The 21800-nt window shown below is 43.3% G+C and overlaps 1 protein-coding gene across 12 annotated transcripts in view; it reads left to right on the top strand.

Annotated features, from left to right (window-relative positions):
• Positions 1-21800, top strand: part of LOC102955340 (zinc finger protein 429-like) — a 79507-nt gene that overhangs the window by 39209 nt on the left and 18498 nt on the right. For 5 of the 12 annotated variants that reach the window (XR_006211644.1, XR_006211645.1, XR_006211643.1 and 2 more), the window contains 5 exons: positions 4224-5085; positions 10318-10508; positions 17511-17654; positions 21083-21209; positions 21693-21788. Coding sequence is in view for 1 of the 12 variants with exons in the window: in XM_042967974.1 (XP_042823908.1) it covers positions 17640-17654; positions 21083-21209; positions 21693-21788 (238 nt within the window). In the remaining 11 variants the exon portion in view is untranslated. The remainder of the gene's footprint in view (positions 1-4223; positions 5086-10317; positions 10509-17510; positions 17655-21082; positions 21210-21692; positions 21789-21800) is intronic. The other 7 variants (XR_006211650.1, XR_006211648.1, XR_006211641.1 and 4 more) reach the window with 5 other exon arrangements.

The raw sequence follows: 21800 nt of genomic DNA on the forward strand, positions 1-21800 counted from the left end.
CCGTGATATCCTAACTGTAGTTCAAGGAGGCCCAGAATTAGATGATGAGCCCTGAATGGGACCCAGTGTCTGTGTGGCTCTAACTTGTGGCCATGGCTTCACCCAGGCTGGATAAGCCCCTGTACTTTGGGTGTTGCCTGGATGCGTGGACCATTAGCAACCCAGCGGACCTTCTACGTGTAAAACAACAGTGGGCATGTTCTGTTTCATTGGTATGACCATCTTTGATCCCTCTTTGGGACTGGAGGATGTTGTTTGGTACGTGGAAATAAGTACGTGGTCAAAGCCTTAAATGACACTCAAAGTAGCATTTCCCTGTTAAATACTGAAGGGACACAAATGCATAAGGCAGTTTTACAAAATAAAATGGCATTAGATGTTTTAACTGCTGCAGAAACGGGGACATGTGCTATCACAAAGACAGTGCTGGGCATACATTCCAGATTACTACAAACATATTTCTGGGTTTCGAACAGATGTGAATGCTCAAGTTGGCCCTTTAAATGATCCCTCTCTTTCCTTTAACGATTGGTCAAACTCTTGGATTCGAAGAAGATTTATGTCACCTATCAAAGGACTCTTTTTTGAGCTGCTTTTTCTTTTTGGTGTTCTAATCAGGTTTTGTTGATTTCTCCCATGTCTCTCCTCCACCTGGCGCCCAGGCTCTTTGACTGCCATAGCTTCAATCTGACAGATGATCCTTTCCACTCGGGAAGGTCCATACGTGCGGTCTCCCTTGGACTCATCTGCCTCTGGCTTTTGTAACTCCTATATATATATAAGTCCCCAACTGACCAGTGTTGGCTCATAGGTAGGGACATCTCTACGTCCCTTATTTGGCAGGAAGAAGCTACAGAAGATGAGACCTTCCACCCTCATCACACTTAAAGATTTAAGGGTAAAGATTGTTAAGGGGGATTAATGGGGGAAACAAAGGCAATTGAGAAATTTCTTTACTGCCCACAGCCCCTTGACAAGTCCTTGAGACAAGCAGAGTGACATTATTCTACGAGTTCAGCTGCCTTGATGTTGACACTTTGCTAAGGGAAAGAGAGAATTGTAGCTTAACATTATCTGCCCCCTCCCCCACCCCCCCGTCCCTGCAGGATTCTGTAAGTCTACTTTTTTTAAAAGTTTTTTTTTTTAACGTTTATTCATTTTTGAGAGACAGAGACAGAGTGCGAGCAGGGGAGGGGCAGAGAGAGAGGGAGACACAGAATCTAAAGCAGGCTCCAGGCTCTGAGCTGTCAGCACAGAGCCCGACATGGGGCTCGAACTCGAACAGTGAGATCATGACCTGAGCCGAAGTCATGTACTTAACCGACTGAGCCACTCAAGCACCCCCCTGTAAGTCCACTTTAACATATAAGAATTCCTTTGGAGACTTCCTTTATCTCCACCCCCACCCCAAGATCTATGTTGGCAATCATCTTCCAAGCTTATGACCCCCTGATGTACATCTGAAGGGTCTTATGACTGAGTTTTTACTAAACAGTGGTAAATGACCTTTTTTCCTAACAGCAGCTAGTTCCCTCAAGGTCCTAGAAACCTTGCTTCCAAAATTCTTTAGAGACTTATGCTATCCTTAACCCCCTTCCAACCTGAACGTATATAATCAGTCATCCATCAACCCCGGTGCAGCTCTTCCTACCCATGGGTGCTGTCCCCATGCTTCAACGAAAACAACTTTTTGCACCAAAGACAACTCAAGATTTCTTTCTTGGCCACTGGCTCCATCCCCAACACTTCAAACCACATCAGTGAGGACTCAAACCTAAAAAAGTACCAGGGCCTTTATAAATGGAGAGAGATCCGATCAATGCTGTTTATCTGAGAAAAAGTTTAACCAGGGCTCAAATTTTTTTTTTTTTAAGTTTTATCTGTTTTGAGAGAGAGAACGCAAGTGAGAGAGGGGTAGAGAGAGAGAATCCTAAGCAGGCTTCACACTGCTAGTGCAGAGCCTGATGAGGGGCTTAAACCCACGAACCATGAGATCATGAGCTGAGCCGAAGTCGGATGCTTAACCCACTGAGCCAGCCTTGGTGCCCCTAAAGATTTTAAGTAATCTCTATCTACATCCAATGTAGGGGTCAAACTCACAACCCTGAGATCAAGAGTTGTGTGCTCTACTGACTGAGCCAGTCAGGTGCCCTTTTTTCTTCATAATTTAAATGAATTCCTGGATGTTACTGAGGACCAGATGCTGTCGAGTGACCGATTACCGAACTTTCTCATGCCTAGATTAGTGACAGTGGATAGTAAGTGGGGTATTGGATGATGGAAATACCGTGTAGATGGATGACCTTCCAGTGATGCAGACGTCGCTGGCAGGTATGTCCCTCACTCCCACTCAGCCCCGTGATTAGTACCGTCTCATGGTCTGGGCTCGGTGCCAGGGACCGATTAGTTGAGCAGGCAGTGAGCATTTCTGCTTCAAACAGCGCACCCAATCTTGGGCCAGAAATCTCCATGTTCCTTCACAGCTCTTGCTGCCCTTACACATGTTGGGTATGGAGTGGAAATAATTTCTGAGTTGTTTAAACCAATATTATGATGGTGGTGGGTAGCAGGTGGTGCTCACATTTAACATTGATAGAATGAAAATATAATAATTTCATTTTGTAGCTGTTAGTTTCTGTTCAGCTATACCAAGAAAAGAGTAACACTTGTATTAAATAAGAAAGAGAGGGAGCAATTGAGCGAGATGCAGAGGGAGGGAGAGAGAGGGAAGTGGGACTTATCCCAAGGGGGGCTCACCGTGGGGCTGAGCTCACCCAATACAGGACTCGAACTCACGAACGGTGGGATGATGACCTGAACCAGTGTCAGATGTTTCACTGACTGACGCACCCGGGCACCCCTGTGTTTATCCTTGATTTCTCATGGCCTCAATAGGATTACCCACCATCAGGCATCAAACTGTATCTCATGCATTAAGAAGGAATAAGGAAAGAGTCTGATAGTACATACAAATTTTGATTTGAGGTCATTTCTAATAAATTCAGGGAAGTCCTGCCTCCGTAGACACTTCTCCTCCATCTTATTAACCAGAGCTCTCCTGTAGCCACTGAAAGCAAAATCGCCTTTAGCACGAATGGACACAAACTCGTCATTGAAAATGACCATTTTTACCTCCAGTGTGTCCCAGGGTATGACACAATGGCCATCACCTTTGGCACTGAAACAAGGTGTTAAAAAAAGGTGATCAAATTTAGAATGTACTTAACCCAGATGGAAAAGAATTTCATCATGTATGCAGATAGATTGCTAATTCTTTATAGATGGGCTTGAACAGATATTCAACCCTGCACTTTAAGTTATTTAGGACTTTAGGGAAAACGTTGTTGGGGAGAAATAATTTTCCTTTACCATTCAAGGTTCTTTTAGCTGGTCTAAGAATCAAATTGACTGAGACCAGTCATAGGAGACAAAAAATCTCAAAGTTTAATTACATGCGCATAAAAGCCCAATAATGAAATTGAAAACCATAGAAATAACCAATGCAAATAGTTTTTATACTTCGTAGAGAAAGAGACAATAAGTCTGTGAGGATTTGACAGCATAAAGGAAACCGCTGTTTGGGCCTTCAGTTAGTAAGGAATTAAATGGAAATTGTGTAGTGGTAATAAATTAATGAAAAGTAAGGTTTGTTCATGCAGACCTCAGCTCTTTTCTGTCTTTGGTGACAGAATGTCTCTTTACCTCTTGGTGCTGGAAAGGTATCTATTACATGGAGACTGATATTTCTGTTTTGCAATTAAATGTGAGTCAGTGTTCTTTTTGCATAGGCTGTTTCTTTTCTTTTTAATTTTTTTTTGATGTTTATTTATTTTTGAGAGAGAGAAAGAAATAGAGCACGAGCAGGGAAGGGCAGAGAGAGACACACACACAGAGTCCAAAGCAGGCTCCAGGCTCTGAGCTGTCAGCACAGAGCCTGATGTGGGGCTCAAACCCATGAACAGTGAGATCATGACCTGAGCCCAAGTCAGACACTCAACCGACTGAGCCACCCAGGTGCCCCAGGTGTAGGCTGTTTCGTAAGTGTCTTTAATTTCAAAATAATCAACAGGAGCACATTTTAGGGCAGCTCTTAAAATGTCATTGTCCCCTATACAAAGTCAGGAAGACAGAACTGGAAATATACCATAAGCAGGGAGATCAGAAGCCTAGAACCTTTATCCCCCCACAGCCCCACCCAGATCTACCTTCTGAAAATTTTCCAGGTCTGGCCCCACTCTGGGCTCTCCCTTCACACAAACAGATTAAAGGAGATCAAAAATTTGCTTGGCTGCCTATTCCCAATTGCAAAGTAAGTACTCACTTTTTGCTGAAACCCGAATACAGATATATAGGAACAGAGAACTACATATTTTGGTGCCTAAATTTCTGTCCTTTTTATTAAATTCTCTGCTTCTTGTGTTTCCTCTTTCAGCATCTTCTTTTCCATTCATGAATATCCAGTTGTTGTTGAAGGTTTAGAAAGCAAATATCCGTATATATTCTTAAATTGTAACCCGAATGTGGTTTCACCTCTTGGTGGGGGTTGAGCCAAAAGACACCACCAAGCCAAAGAATAGGAAAAAGACAGGTTTTCCTTGCAACAAATAAGAACCCCAAGGACATTTCCTAAAATGGTGACTCCCCCAGACAAAAGACTTGGGGGAAGTTTTAAGCTAGTGGCATATGCATATTTATGAAGGGGCCTGGCAAAGGACATTTTAGTATACGCTCACTCAAAAGTCATCCCACGTTGGCAAGAGTCCAGATCCTGGTTGATTGAAGTCACAGGGCCACCGTGGGTGGTCATCATCCATTCTGTGGCTCTTTCAGTCTGGTATTTGGATGCTCAGAGGGGTTTAATTCCCCCAAAACCATTCAAGAATGTGTGTGAAGTCCATCTTTACTTTGGAAACAGCAGTGGAAGTTTTGCCGTGGGTTTATTATCTCTGTTATGACTAGACTATCTCCTGGCCTGGTAGTGCATATTTGTTTTTACATTTGGCTGCCTTAAAATCATTAACTACTGATGTCTACTTTTCTGCAATTTTGACATATCCCAGGACGTTCACCAAACATGGGCTTTGGGTAAGTAGTGCTGGTCTAGATCCTAACGTGGCTGGGGGTCTAAAGGGACTTGTCTTATGTTAGGAAATCTGTGCCTTGTCTTCCTTTTTCTGTAGACCCCTAACCTTATCTGCCTACAGAACGATTACCACAATCCACCTAATGAGCCTATCCCTCAGCCCACAGAGTGAAGAATTTTCTGTGTGTGCCAAGGATACTTTAGATGCTCTCTCCTAGCAAGTTGCAAGTGTCCAATACATTATAGTCACTCTGCTGTTACAGGAGAAGTCCACTACTTACTCATCAGCATGAGTGAATCTTGTAACATTTAACTTCAAAAATGAATATTACTGGGGCGCCTGGGTGGCTCAGTCGGTTAAGCGTCCAACTTCGGCTCAGGTCATGATCTCGAGGGGGGTGAGTTCAATCCCGCTTCGGGCTCTGTGCTGACAGCTCAGAGCCTGGAGCCTGCTTCAGATTCCGTGTTTCCCTCTCTCTCTGCCCCTACCCCCTTGTGCTGCCTCTCTCTCACACAAATTAACATTAAAAAAAAGAAAAAAACCTGCCAGTTATTTTACCAGCAGAAGAAGGGTTTATTTGGGAATAACAAAGAATTGTAATTAGGGATATATGTATGGGCTGTGGCAAAACCATAGGCAGGTCCAGGGAAGAAACAAGAGACATGCTTTTTGAAGAGACAGGAGTAAGTTGGGAAGTCTGTTATAAACTCAAAGTCCTTTAGACTAAATTGGTATTTTGAAGGACGGTGGATTTTCATTGGTTGAGCTGTTGGCTGGGAGAAATGAGAAAAACATCTCTTCCTGTGGCTGGAATAGTAGAGTATAAGCTACCTCCAAGGTCAAGTTTGTGGAAGGTCAAGACCTTCTCTTTGGATCTGCCATTGACTATGAGTGATAGGGTTTGAGAGCTCCCCCTGCTGAAACTTCCTGACTCCATTTTAGTGAGGGTTCCCACTACTTTCTCATTTTCTTTCCTTTTTTTTTTTTCCTAACATCCATTTTTGAGAGTGAGAGAGACAGAGCGTGAGTGGGGGAGGGGCAGAGAGAGTGGACAACACAAAATCCGAAGCAGGCTCCAGGCTCTGAGCTGTCAGCACAGAGCTTGATGCAGGGCTGAAATCCATGGACCACGAGATCATGACCTGAGCTAAAGTTGGATGCTTAACTGACTGAGCCACCCAGGAGTCCCTAACTTCCACATTTTCATTGGACCACTATCTCAACGTTTCTAATACTCTAATCCTTGCTTTGATGATTTGAACTTTTTTAAGATTCTATATGATTTCATACAGTATTTTTTTTTCTTTCTCTGTGTTGTATTTAATTCCACGCAATATCCTCCAGTTTATATGGGCCAAGCCCAGGCTGCCCCATGACAGGCCGCTTTGGCAGAAAGCTCATTTTGAGTTAAAAAGCAATCTGCATCCAACAGATTCAGGAAACGTCTTTATCTCCCGCTTCATTGCCTAAAAAGAATTTAGATAGAGAAACTGCCCCAGGATGATTGCTGTCACCACACACAAATATACTGTGACATCAACTAGGTGTGATTAACAGCGAGGAACCTAGTATGGCCTGTTGGAGCAAAGTCCTCTATGCCCTATTTGTTTTTGAGTGGCTCAGAGAATATTTGTTTACCAAATATTTCCTCTCTTTCATCTTTCGTTGAAGTGCCTGCCTTCTCTTTAAAGTCCCAGGCTCCTACTTTTCTTCTCTTCCTCAAATACGTTATTAATTTATTTTGTCAGTCTTTGCAATTTTTACATGTGTGTGGAATCTCTGTACATACAGTTGAGATTTTACGTTCTCCAGGTCTATCTCATGGCAATTTGATTCTTTAAAAAAATTAAAAAAAAAATATTTATTTTTGAGAGGGGGAGAGAGACAGAGCATGAGCAGGGGAGGGGCAGAGAGAAAGGGAGACACAGATTCCGAAGCAGGCTCCAGTCTCCAGCTGACAGCAGAGAGCCTGATGCGGGGCTTGAACACACAAACCCCAAGATCATGACCTGAGTCAAAGTCAGATGCTCAACTGACTCAGCTATGCAAGTGCCCCGCCAATTTCACTCTTAGTCAATAGTCTCAACTTCTTAAGTTCCAGTTCAGGCTTTTGTATCTTCCTCTAATCCATATTTTGCTCCAATCTTATATAATCAGTGTTAAGGAAAAAACAAAACAAACAGAAAGGCAGGGCCCAGCATCTGTATTCTGGGGGAAATATGGGACACCTATTTTCAAGCCCCAAAGTGTGGTGAAGATTAACTCACATACATGTTCCCGAGGTTCCCAGCACAGCACCATGTAACCTGTGTGTGTGCATAGAGTGAGAGCTTAATGAACACTTAATAACGTATCTATGTTATTGTCCAAATACAGTCTTTCTCAGACTATAACTGTTCTAAGCACTACAGTGGCTGCACACATATAACCCACTGACCTATGCTCGCTAGCTTATACCTTGACTAATTGTAGCTTCTTTGAGATTTCAACAGACCACTGATGCTGGGGAGACCAGGAACCCCATGTTCCTAGAAGATCAAACTTGACCATGGTAGGCAGTGGCCTTTTCTGATGCCAGCAAGTCTTGAGATCATATCAAGAATCATTCAACGCTGTAGCATTCTTCCCCTGCACGTCAGTAGACCCAACAGGAAGGGGTGGACTTGACCTTGCTCATGGGTGCTACTCCTCTATTCCAGCTGAAGGAATAGACGCCTTCCTTATGCTTAAAAAATACTTTCTGGAGCACCTGGGTGGCTCAGTGGGTTAAGCGTCTGACTTCAGCTCAGGTCATGACCTCATGGTTCTCGAGTTCGAACCTTGCATCCAGCTCTCTGCTGTCAGTGTGGAGACCACTTTGGATTCTCTGTCTACCTCTGTACCTGCCCCTGGCTCAAACTCCACTCCCCCACCTCTCTCACTCTCTCTCAAAAAAAGAAATAAAAGATACTTTCCTTCTGCTTGGGCATCTGGACGGACTTAACCAGAGGTAATTTAGAACTCCGGTGGCCATTACTGGATTCTTTGAACTTTCCAGAGTTACTTTAATCAAAGCTGAGTTGCACAACTATGATTCTGAAATCAACAAGACGGAATAGGATTTCTATTTTTGTATTTTGAAGGTTCCAAACCCTATCAAGAATGTAATATTGCCTCATGCTAACATATATATAATTTTTCAGTGAAATAAGGTAAGCAAACAATTAAAAGGATAAAAAAGAGTTGCTGATTTGTAGTCTTCTCCCCCACCTTCGATGTCAACAGATACTAACTAGGAAGCCACTTGTGCTCAGGCCCCACCTCCTGAGCATCTTCCTCTGTCCTCTCCCTTCCATCCCTTTGCTGCACCTTCCTTTTCCCCTGAAGTTCACTCTGCTGCCTCCTCTCATGAACCTATTAAAACCTGCCCCTTTAAAGATGAGTCCTCTGAGGACCTAGGTCGACCCAAAGTTTCTTATGTTCTCTGGAGTAAGGCTGAACTTGGAGCCACAGTGAAAGAATTCCCTAAAGTGACTGGGGATGCCCATAATTGGTGAAGAATTTAACATGGTGATCCAACCTTCCCAACCTGGTTTCTCAACAACCTGGTTATTGGTGAGGGCCAGGCCATACACTGGATGGGAACATCCACTGGGAGCATCATAAATGGGGCCTAAAGAAAGACTGCTAACTTTAGGCAAGACGTTAAAAGGGTCCCTGGAAGACCCCACCTATCAATTATAATGGCTTTTCCCAATCCTGTGGATCGGAACAAAATTCAGTCTTGTACACAAAAGCCCTATGAATCCCTTCATGATGATTACAATGAAGTCTAACTTCCTCCCTCCCCTCCCCTCCCCTTCCCTTCCCCTCCCTTCTTTTCCCCTCTCTTCCCCCCCATCTTCCCTTCACTTATCCCTCCTTCTCCCCCTTCCCCTCCCTTCCCTTCCCCTACCTCTCCTCTTTCCTTCCCTTCCCCTCCCTTCTTTTCCCCTCTCTTCCCCCCCATCTTCCCTTCACTTATCCCTCCTCCTCCTCCCCTTCCCCTCCCTTCCCTTCCCCTACCTCTCCTCTTTCCTTCCCTTCCCCTCCCTTCTTTTCCCCTCTCTTCCCCCCTCCATCTTCCCTTCACTTATCCCTCCTCCTCCCCCTTCCCCTCCCTTCCCTTCCCCTACCTCTCCTCTTTCCTTCCCTCTCCTCCCCAGCATTTAAATTCTGTTTAGTTAACATACAGTGGAATATTGGTTTCAGGAATAGAATTCAGTGGTTTATCACTTAACATACAATATCCAGTGCTTGTCATAACAAGTGCCCTCCTTCATGCCCATCACCCATCTAACAGATTTCGCACCCACCTCCCTTCATTAACCCTGTTTGTTCTCTATAATTAAGAGGGAATTGTGATTTTTTTTTAATTTTTTTGATCTTAATAGTAGAATTTAGTGATTCATCACTTATAACACCCAGTGCTCATCCCATCAAGTGCCCTTCTTTATACCCATCACCCATTTAGCCCATCCCCCCACCCAACACCCCTCCAGCAACCCTCACTTAATTTTCTGTATTTAAGAGTCACTTGTCCTTTGCCTTCCTCTGTTTTTATCTTCTTTTTCCTTCCCTTCCCCTATGTTTATCTGTTCTGTTTCTTAAATTCCACATGAGTGAAATAATAGGATATTTATCTTTTTCTGAGTGACTTATTTTGCTTAGCATAACTCTAGTTCCATCCATATTGTTGCAAATGACAAGATTTCATTCTTTTTGATTGCCGAATATATGTATGTACCAATATGCATTCCCACCAGGAGTGCAAGAGGGTTCCCCTTCTCCACATCCTTGCCAATACCTGCTGTTTCCTGAGTTGTTAATTTTAGCCATTCTGACAGGTGTGAGGTTTTGATTTGTATTTCCCTGATGATGAGTGATGTTGAACATCTTTTCATATGTTGGTTGGCCATCTGGATGTCTTCTTTGGAAAAGTGTCTATTCATGTCTTTTGCCCATTTTTTTCACTGGATTATTTGTTGTGTGGTGAGCTTGATAAGTTCTTTATAGATTTTGGATACTAACCCTTTATCTAAAATGTCATTTGCAAATATCTTCTCCCATCCCATCGGTTTCCTTTTAGTTTTGATGATTGTTTCCAAGTCCGTTTCTTTAAAGAAAATTCTGGTCTTTAGATGTGGAATTCACCCATGTGGTAGTATTTAACTATGTTATGTAAATGGACTGATCCAGGATCTTTCTTTTTTAGTTACAAGGACCAAGATGGAACTGGACATTATGAACTTTGCAGACCAATTTGTTCTCACCCTTAGAGAAAAGATGGCTAAAATTTTCAGTATTCAATCCAGCAAATGAATACCCCTAAACAAAACTAGAAGCTTTGCTTCCACAATTAATGGAACATTGGAAAAATGAATGTTACAAATTTAAGAGCCTAAGGTAACTTCAGCTCTTTTTTTAGCCAACTTTTCCTTTCTTTCTTTTTTTAAGTTTATTTATTTTGAACAAAAGAGCGAGAGTGGGAGAGGGACAGAGAGAGAATCCCAGGCAGATTCTGCACTGTCAATGCAGAGCCAGATGTGGGGCTTGAACCCATGAACTGTGATATCATAACCTGAGCTGAAACCAAGATTCAGACGCTTAACCAACTGAGCCAGCCAGGCGCCCTGCAAATGCATGATTTGTGAATTTAAAACCTTACAGAGTATTTTGGATAACACGTGTGGTTCTAAACAGTTCCTTAGAGATAATAATTCCATTTTAAAGTGTTTTTGGGGGTGCCTGGGTGGCTCCACTGGTTAGGTGTCTGACTCTTGATTTTGGCTCAGGTCATGATCTGATGGTTCTTTGGTTTGAGCCACGCATCAGGACCTGTGCGGATAGTGTGGAGCTTGCTTAGGATTCTCCCCTTCTCTCTGCCCCTCCCTACTTCTGTTCTCTCTCTCTCACACACACATTAAAGAAATAAACTTTAAAAATATGTCCTTGAAGGTTTGTTATTCTTTCAAAACTTAACTATTGCTTCATGTTTATGTTCCCAAATACGCTAGGTTGTCTCATTCAGCACCCTTGCATAATATTACACTATTCTGGGGGCGCCTGGGTGGCTCAGTTGGTTAGGTGGCCGACTTCGGCTCAGGTCATGATCTCACGGTCCGTGAGTTTGAGCCCCGCGTCAGGCTCTGTGCTGACAGCTCAGAGCCTGGAGCCTGTTTCAGATTCTGTGTCTCCCTCTCTCTGACCCTCCCCCTTTCATGCTCTGTCTCTCTCTGTCTCAAAAATAAATAAACGTTAAAAAAATATATATATATATTACACTATTCTGCCCCATAGCGGAGAAAGGGAGCGAGCCTGCATGAGCGTGGGGAGGGGCAAAGGGAGGGAGAGAATTTTACGTGGGCTCCATCCTTGGAGCCTGGTGGGATCATGAACTGAGCTGAAATCAAGGGTGGGACACTCAATCTACAGAGCCACCCAGGTGCACCTAAAACATTAGTTTTATGCAGAATTTCATGGTCTAAAATTTGTCTGATTTTTGTTTTAGAATTCCTGAACAATGCTTTCTTTTGTATGATAGGTTCCATAGCATGAATTAATTTTTTTTTTTGTTTTTTTATCTATGGTTTATGTTTGTGCATAAGTTTTCAACTCAGTGCATTTTACCACAGTGTAGGGTTTAAATCAAATTGGAATCAGCTATATATCAATTCCCAATAAAGTTATGTATTTTTCTATATAAATATTACCCATACATTCTTTGCTTATGACTCACCTTGTTTCTTTCTCTTGGTTAGTGGGTCAGTGGTTGTTTTGTTCATTATGTATTTATGGATGAACGTATATGACTTTTGTGAGAAAAATACCTTCTTGAATTGAAGGTAATGTTTTAAAACTCAACTTTGTTGTATCAACTTTAGGTTTTGGGGTTTTTTTTATGTTTAGTTTTTTAGAGACAGAGACTATGCGTGCACGCCAGAGAGATACAGAGAGGGATTGAGAAAGAGAGAGAGAGAGAGAGAGAGAGAGAGGGAGAGAGAGAGAGGGAGAAGGGGAAGGAGAGGCAGAGAGAGAGGAAGAGAGAGAATCCCAAGCAGGCTCTGTACTGTCAGCACAGAGCCCAATCTGGGGCTGCATCTCAGGCACCATGGGATCATGACCTGAGCTGAAACCAGGAGTCAGATGCCTAACCCACTGAGCCACCCACACTCCCTTCAGCTTTAGGTTTTATATTTTACTTTTTTTTTTTAATGTTTATTTTTGAGAGAGAGAGAGAGTACAAGCAGGAGAGGGGCAGAGAGGGAGGGATGGGGAGAGAGAGAGAGAGAGAGAGAGAGAGAGAGAGAGAGAGAGAGAGAGAATCCAAAGCAGGCCCCAGGCTCTGAGCTGTCAGCACAGAGCCCAACGTGGGGCTCGAACCCACGAACCATGAGATCATGACCTGAGCCGAAGTTGTACGCTCAGTCGGATCTTAACCAACTGAGCCACCCAGGGGCTCGTATATTTTACTCTTAATTGTGGTTGAAAACCTAAGTCCTGAAATTTATCTTTTTAACCATTTTGCACTGTGGTGTTAAGAATATTTACATTATTACAAAACAAATCCCTTTGAATTTCTCGTCTTACAAAAATGAAACAATACCTGTTACACAACTACTTCCACATTTGTATCTTTTTTTTTTTTAATCTATTTATTTTGAGAGAGAGAGAGCGTGTGCAATCATGAGCCAGGGAGGGGCAGAGAGAGAGAGAGAGAGAATCCCAAACAGGCTCACAGATCACTGTCCTCACAGATCCCGATGCAGCTCTCAAACCCATGAACCCTGAGATCATGACATGAGCTGAAACCAGGAGTTGGATGCTTTACCTACTGAGCCACCCAGACGCCCCCTTCCACATTTGTATCTATTCTAAACCCCAGGCAATTACATTTTGTTCCTTTCTTACTTTTTTGTTGCCACATTCCTTGTTTTCTCCCTTCCTTCATTCCTTCCTTTTTTCATGAGGTTCACTCCATTAGGTAGTAGATTCAGTGTCTGTGTGTCTTATTCATTTATTTCACTTAGCATAATGTCCTTACATTTGAAGTGTGTTGTTTAATTTGAAAGGATCTATTTCCTTTTTCAAGGTTGAGGATTATTCCGGTAATTTGGAGACCGTGTTTGAGATGTCTGTGCACTGCCTTCTCGGTGTTGCCTCCCTAACGAAAATCCCTTTCTGGTTTTGCCACCACTCATTGCTGTGCTGTTAGCTGGTGTGCAGGGATGGGGTGCAAGAGCACGTGTCTCCAGGGTCCCAAACAGATCAGGTTTGGTCACTTGTTCCTGACAAAATCAGAGAGATGAGGCAGAGAGATGAGAGGTGGTGAGACAAAGGAAGTTATTTCAGGGAGGCAGACACTGGGAAGATGGCTAATGTCTCAGATTGTGTCCAATGTGCTAGAAATACTTCCAGGTTTATATAAGGGAAACAGGGGGGCAAAAGTGAGGGGGTGCCTGCAGGTTGACAGTACAGGTTAAATCTGTCATTGTCTGGGAGTCAGTCCAGGGTGGGGTTTTTTGGCTCAGGGCAGTGCTTGTGGCTTGAGGGGTAGTTCCAGTTCCCCTGAGGGATACTTTGTCCTCAGGGTCTTCCTCCTGAGCCGGGAGACAAGCTGGAAGGAACCCAGTGAGGAAGTTTGAGGTCAAAATTGAGGCAGCAAAAGTCCTCTGTCTTGCCCTTGGATTTGGTCAGCCGTGAGTGGCAGAACTGGGTCTGTCTGGGGCCACTGGAACCAGGTGCTCCTGCACCCTTGGGTCCTGCTTACAAAGTCATTACCACAATAGATCTAATAAACATCCCATACCTCCCACAATTAAGATTTTCTGTGTGGGGGAGCCTGGGTGGCTCAGTCGGTTGAGGGTCTGAGTTTGGCTCAGGTAATGATCTCACGGTTTGTGAGTTCGAGCCCCACGTCGGGCTGTGTGCTGACAGCCTGGAGCCTGCTTCAGATTCTGTCTTGCTCTCTCTCTGTTCCTCCCCTGCTCACGCTCTGCCTCTCTCTGTCTCAAAAATAAAAGTAAAACGTTAAAAAAAAAAAAGGGGGCGCCTGGGTGGCTCGGTCGGTTAAGCATCCGACTTCGGCTCAGGTCATGATCTCAGGGTCATGAGTTTGAGCCCCGCGTTGGGCTCTGTGCTGACCGCTCAGAGCCTGGAGCCTGTTTCAGATTCTGTGTCTCCCTCTCTCTCTGCCCCTCCCCTGTTCATGCTCTGTCTCTCTCTGTCTCAAAAATAAATGTTAAAATTTTAATTTAAAAAAAAAGTAAAAAAAAAGATTTTCTGTGTGTGTGTGTGTGTGTGTGTGGTGATGCTATGAAAACGTTGGGGTTCGGGAGTGAACAGACAAGAAAGAATTCTGGTCTTCAGTGCAAAGAGCGTGGTTTTAATAAAGCTGGGGGACAGGACCTGTGGGCAGAAAGAGCTGCACTGAGGTTAGTAGGAGTGGCTGAGGATATACTTTCAAGTTGGGAGGGGGTCAGGGACAGCCTAAGTCTCTGAGGAATTTGGAAGCAAGGTTTCAAGGAACTTGAGGGTCTAGATGTTATTAGGAAAAGGTCATTTATTACTGTCTAGTGAAGCCTCAGTCATGAGACCCTTCAGATGTATATCAGTGGGCCATAAGCTTGGAGGGTAATTGCCACCATATGACTTGGGGAGTAGAGATAAAGGAAGGTTCCAAAAGGGTTTTTATGTGTTGAAGGAGAATTTACAGGATCCTGGAGTGGGGCTAATGTCACACAAAGGTTGCCTTTTGCCCTTGGCAAAGTGTCCACATTGAGGCAGGTGAGTTCCTGGAGGATAAGCCACTCTGCCCATCTCGACGACTTGTCAGTGGGCTGTGAGTCGTAAGAAAATAGTATTTTTTCTTTTGCCTTTGTTCTCCACATCAGTGAGAACACTTCGATAGCCTCTCCTAGCAAATTTCAAGCATACAACACACTAGTATGAGCTCTGGTCATCGAGATGTAAACGTGCAGTCACTCATCCTGCATTAAGTAAATCTTGGACCAGTTGAATCAATGTCTGAGTATTTCCCTGTCCTCAGCCCCTGGCAACGAACATGCTAATCTTTTATAATTTTTGTCTCTTTTAGATTCCACATGTATGTGATTTCCTACAGTATATATTTTTCTGTGTGTGGCTTATTTAACTTGAGAAAAGGTGCCTTAAGTTTATTTTGTTGCTGCATAAGGAAGGATTTCCTTTATTTCTGAGGCTGATATACACCCCAAGAATAAATTAGATGAGGGACCTCTCTACCAGGAAAAGAGCTAATACCAGAGATTAACTTTTTATATCATAAATAATTGCTTGCCTGGCATGGCAAACGTTTAACAAATATTTGTTCTTTTCTTTTTCCTGTGAATGTATTTCCACCTTGTTGAAATTCTAAATCCCTACCCCCTTCTGCTTAATTCAAAATGGCATATAAGCATCAGCTGCCTGTGTTTGAGCCTGGTATCTTTGAGGTTCCCATAATTAAGAAATTAGTTTTTTTCCTTTGTGAACCTGTCTTACATCATTGCAATTATTAGACCCACCGAAGAATAGAGAACAGTTGGAGAAAAATGTTTTCCTCTCCTGCACATTCATTCTGTTTTCAAAAACTGACCTCTGTGCTTCAGAGTCAAAAATAATAGCGTGAAGACAGAGTTTGGGATAAGACAGAGTTGGGGAACAGTAGCTTTCTTGCTTTGGGAGGCTGAGGAGGCTGAGGCTGGCTAGGGCCTTCAGAGCTGCAAGCCCACCCAGAGGCAGGGGCTGGGGGTTTGTAGGGAAATACAGGATCCATCCGGTTTCGACAGGAATTGTTTGTGTTGCCTGCCTTGTTCGTCAGGTTTTCTGGGTGGTACCGGCTTCCTGAAGAAAAAGGCTAAATGAAAAGGGAGGAGGGGAGGTTTGTGGAAGAGAGGAAAAATTGGTATTTCGTTTAATGTCAAGACTTACTGATGCTTTAATGCAGTCATTTTGATTTTTGTTCAGCATTATGCTTTTAAGCATAATGTGATCTGTAGTAAGATCACTTCATATTTTACAGTGAGAAAGCCCTGAATATTTTCTGGAAAGGCTAAAATAAAGGAAAAAGGATAACCCTAAATTAACACGAAAATTGGGAGGATTTAGAATTCCCATGTGTTACTGATGGGAGTGGAAAATACACGTTCGCTTTGGAAAACTGGCAGTGACTTAGGAAAATAAACACTTCCCTACTGAAGGGGGGAAGCATTTTGTCAGCACAAAATATGTCTCTTTGCCCTAAGGATTATTCTCAGCTGGTTATTTTAAAGATCCGGCAGACAAATGAAAAGCTCTGAAACCTGGTGTAAATTTCCTTTTGTAAGAGGCATTTGCATGTATAAGGGGAGGCTGCATTTGAATGAGTGTCTCCCTCCGTGTAGAGAAAAGGGGGAGAATGTGTAAATCTCCAGAAACTCTGATCAGTGGAGGGGGCGTGGATTTAAATCTGGGTGACAACCATACCCATGGTTACTGATTTTTGCTTGGTCACTTCCCCAAATGCTTCCCAATAGGGTCACATGTGGAGTTTGAAAAAAGGTATCAGCTGCCCTCCCCCTCCTATTCTGTCAATTGGTGTGGGTGGGAAGGATAGCAATTTTTTATTTGTTTTATTTTTATACATGCACGGTATTTTTTTTTTTAAGAGAGGGGAGAGAGCGCATGCGCAGGCGGGGGCGGGAGGGGCAGAGGGCGAGAGAGAATGTTAAGCAGGCTCCACGCTCCGAGCTGAGACCGACGCGTGGCTCAATCCCACCACCCTGGCATCATGATCTGAGCTGAAATTAAGAGCGGGACGCTAAACAGCTGAGTCTCCAGGCGCCCCAAGTGTTTTTTTTTTATTTTTATTTTTTTCTTAATTTAGAGCAAGTGAGAGAGAGAGAGAGACAGCGTGAGTGGGGGAGGGACAGAGCTAGAGAGAATCTTAAGCAGGCTCCCTGCTCCGCGTGCAACCCACAACCGGCTGGATCCCACGACCCTGGGATCATGACCTGAGCCGAAATCAGGAGTTGGAGGCTGAACCCACGGAGCCACCCTGGCGCGCCTCCCAACTGTTATTTTAATTAACTGCATCAGGTGATTCAGAATGAGGCCAGGGTCACGCGGGGCGGCTTCCCATTAGTTTATGAACGTTGAGTGCAGGCTTTGGCTAAAGGAGAGGTAATGGGGTCTCCTCTGTAGGAGTGGGGGAGGGTGAGGTCCGTGCAGCACACGTTCCCGTGCTGCAGTCTAATTTGGGGGTGTCTGTGGGAGAAGAGGCCCCCTGCAAGCAGAGAAGGGGAAACTCAGAGCTAGGTCTCCAAGTGGGAGCTCAGAGTTCCTGAATAGCTCAGGACACAAAGGACTAGGAAGTTGGGCCGTTTTTGCATTACAATGTCCTGCCTGCAGGCGTGCAGTTAACTGGTGAAGAGGCTGTGTTGGTGGCTTTAAAGGCATTTTCTTCCTGATGCAACCGTGATTTCATCACTGAAATCAACCGAGCAAGAAATCTAGCGGACGAGGTGGAAGAAGAAGAAAATGGCCAGTTCTCAGGTAAGCCTGGCGTCCCACGTCAGAAGCCGCGTCCTCTTTCTCTCCTGAAATTCCGTGCTTTTAGAAATTGCAAATGTTGGTTCCTCTAGTCCTGATGTTTCTGCTTTGTTTTCACCTGATTTTTTAAACCTTTTCAAAAATCATACTCAAGTTTAGGCCTTTAGAACACCGTTCCTCTATATCCCAGAGCCTTCTCTGTCCCCTTTGCGACCTGGGTTCCACGAGGGCCTCGACAGTTGTCACTTGGAGTTAAAGTCCTGCAAGTATTGAAAATATTCCTTGTGACAGACCCCCAGGGGAAGTTGGGGAGTTCAAAATTCCTATTGCTGATGGGGTCTGGCCCTGGTATTTCAGTCAAGGAAAAAAAAAACACTTCCCATTTAGGTCCACTTTGGATGCTTTATCAGCTCTGTGTAGATCCCAGACTAAGAAAATGAACATAAATACAAGATGGATATGAGGCCCAGAATAACTCCGAGAGTTCTGCAAATAAAAAAGGGCAGGCTTGGTCTTTAGAATGTGAAAAAGCTACTCTATTTAAAATATACCAGGTATTATAGGACATGGAAACGATATGTGATTGAAATTGGGGTAAATCCACTGGTTTTTTTCATAATTAGATTTATCTTCTGATTTACTGTTAGGGAGCCACAAGAACACGCCAGTGATCATGTGACCTTCGGACACATCAAATCGTTTCCTTACAGCTGATGTTCCGTTGTTTAACTTGGTGTGGTGTTCTCCACCAGATTTCATTCACATATGCCCTCGTTTCGTTCGTAAAGGACCTTAGATGGATTTGCTGAGCGATGTGTAGAAACCATCGCATTTAAACTGGAAACTTTTTTCTCCTGAGTTTCTCTTGGCTTGTAGTTTCTGTTAAGGAGAACAAAGGCGAAAAAAACGTAGATAAAATAAAATTTCCCGGCAACTTGCAGGTAGAGGCAAAAAACAACAACCTTAGCTTGACAATAGCAAGACCTTCAGGATCCCTTAAGTCCTCTTTAACATGTGAAAATTCCTGTACAAGCTTCCTTCATCCCCAGAACTTAAAAGTAGACGATTATTTCTCTTCACTGTCTCAGTGCAGATCCTGTCCCCATGCTTTCATGGAAGCAGCTTTTTGTAATGACTGTGTCTCAAGAATTCTTCTTGAGTTCTGGTTCCCGGGCCCACCCACATCGCCTCAGTTTACACACTTGTGTAGTAGAGATAGTGACTTCTGGGAATGGAGGTTCTAATTCAGTCAGACCTCCGTCCTGTAGGCTTCAATTTTACTCTACGCTCTTGTCACAGGCATCCTCTTCTATTTACTTTGTGTTTTCAGCAAAAGAAGAACCACGGAATTAACATGTTTGAGTGTCTTAAAATCATGAAATAGATCAAAAAGGAGGATTGAAACAAAAGTCTTCGGTGAAATACTATGTTGTGGGATCCTTGAGCACAACTGTCAAGAAACAATTCTTGAGACGTTTTATGGTGCATGTTACTAATTGTATTTCGGTAGCTTGGGAACAGGAACCTTGGGCAGAAAGAGCTGCGGGTTGGCTGTATGCAGCTGGGCGTTATCTGCAAAGTGCTCAAGTGGGAGGAGACATGTGGGGAGTATTAGATCATCAGTGTTTCTTGGAATTTCTACTTGGAAAGCTACTTTTGCAAGATTTTTCTGGTGCTTATCATTCATTTCGATACTAGCCATCGATGAGATGTATAAGCAGCCACGAGACCCTGTAAGAATGCAGCAACCAGCACGTATTTGATCCTTAAGGCATCTATGCAGGCTAGAGAGCAGCTTTCTGGGCTAACGGTGAACAGTTTACTGCTTCTATCCATCACCATACTGGACTCAGATATAACAATTATTTCATTCTGTGTGTTCGTGTTGCCGTTGTGAATAAAAGAAGCATTGTCAGGCACAAGGAGATGAGTTTTATTGTCATTGAAAATGTTTAAGTCACCATGACCGTTTTCTACTCTGTCATTTTTAATGTGTATTTAATTACTTTCTAAATAAATGTATGGATGTGTGCGGGAAATGTAAAAAGGTACATCAATTTTGTGTGGATTGCTTGTTTCCATCACTCTTCAGGTTTGACACCTTTATGAACAATTTTATAGGGTCCTCTCTGTATACTGACCTGTGTGTCATTTTAGATCAATTGTAGGGCAGATAACCTGGGTTACAACCTGATCCCTTCTGTATATTGGATGTTTGACAAAATACTCCATGAAAATAAAACAATAACGAGTTTGTTCTCTTAGAGTATTATTATTTATATTTCATTAGTTTACGAGAAACTTAGATGCTCACTGCTAAGTATGAAATGCTCAGAAAAAATTGTTGGCTTTCTTGCTATTCTAGTAGAACCTGTAATTGCCATAAAACCCATTCAGTTACCAGTCCTCCAAGAATTCTTGCCTTGGAGTTCTACCTTTGTTATTCAAAAATGTATCCCTTGGCCCAAAGGCTAATGCCTTGTTAGAAATGCAGACTCAGATACCACCGCAAAAGTCCTGAACGGAACCTGCATTTTAACAAGATCTTTAATACACTGTAGTGAAATTCTCATTCACCTTAGAATTTGGTAAGCATATTTGTAACCCACTCAAACTTTCCATCTAAGAAATAGACACAACTCTGTATGATACAAATGCAGTATTTAAAAATGCGTATTCCTGTATTGATGCCTTTATTTCTCAAATCCTCTTGGGTAAACACACAGTGTTTACAATGTTTTTGTGAATCATATACCAGCCTGTTATCTCAAAATTAGAGAATACATGAGAACATATTACTGTTTTAAAAATCACTGCATAAAGCGAGAAATTCTCCTAGGCCAGAACCAGCTCTCCTCATATAACTACTAACATGAGTTCATTCTTTGCTGACTCACAGAGAGAAACTACACCAGCTGGGGTTATCACATAAAGGAAACTTGATTTTCAGCAAATTAGGAGAAAGGGAATAATTTCCAGAGCAGAGGCTCACTGAGGAATGGGGAACGGTTTCCTTTTATTAAGATTAGGGTGGAGATTGAGAAAGGAGAGCCTTGCCATCATATGTAGAGGTGAGTAATGGCAACTGTCACTCCTTGGGTTACTCTTCAGTCCATCTGCAATAGGTGTGAGTCAGGGGCTAAGTTCATATTGGGCCAGCCCAAGCTCTTCCTCGGGGCAGTCATTACCTTTTGTTGGATACTTTCTGTTTTCCCATAGGAGACTGAGCCCATGGGGTGTTTTGCCTGAAGTAAAAGATGGTAGAAAGAAGAGGTAAAGGAAATTGAGGGATTAAGGTCAGTGGGAACAAGCAGGTAAGCAGTGAAAGTCAGGTCTTGGGGTCCAACTGGTGACATTAACTCCCTCTTTCATCTTAGGTACCATTATGACCTCTGCCTATGGTCACTTGGTAACTGTGGTATTCATTGCAGGAACTGCTGACGTTCAGGGATGTGGCCATAGAATTCTCTCAGGACGAGTGGGGATTCCTGAACGTCGTTCAGTGGGAACTGTACAGGGATGTGATGTTAGAGAACTACGGACACCTCCTTTTCTTGGGTGAGGATAACTCCTTCCAGACTTCCCAAACCACACTCAGGGTTTTGCTCCTTCCTTTGAAAAAGCTTCCTCTTTGCATGACTGGGATTCAGATCCCTGCAGTGAGGGAAAGAAGTAGGGGTTTGTAGATGTAGAGAAATATCTTCCTGATGTTTCCTTTTCAGCTTTAGCCTCCCCTTTCACGTAAGATCTTCATTTCTGTAGGTTAGCGGCAATTGTAAACATTGAATGGCATAAAATGGTACCTCCCACATGTTTAACTCCCAAGTTCTCCCTCTTATTGTATCTAGTATTTGGAAGTGGAGGTCAAGATCTGAACATTGGAAATCCTTCCTGCATGCTGTAAAGGGACTTTTGGGCAATGGCTTTTGGAAAATCATTTCCTAAAATTCTACACAGTGGCCTCTCTCGTCCGCTGAGCACAATAGTGGGTCGAAAGTTAGAATCCCCGTCAATACTCTGTTCCTTTTCTCTAATAAACAGGTCTTGCTGTGTCAAAGCCAGACCTGGTCATGTTTTTGGAGGAAAAGAAGGAGCTGTGTGATGTGAACGAAAAGGAAACCATAGCCACACCCCCAGGTAGGTGGGGAT

The sequence above is a fragment of the Panthera tigris genome, chromosome E2 (genome assembly GCF_018350195.1).
Source record: "Panthera tigris isolate Pti1 chromosome E2, P.tigris_Pti1_mat1.1, whole genome shotgun sequence".
Classification (NCBI taxonomy): Eukaryota; Metazoa; Chordata; class Mammalia; order Carnivora; family Felidae; genus Panthera; species Panthera tigris.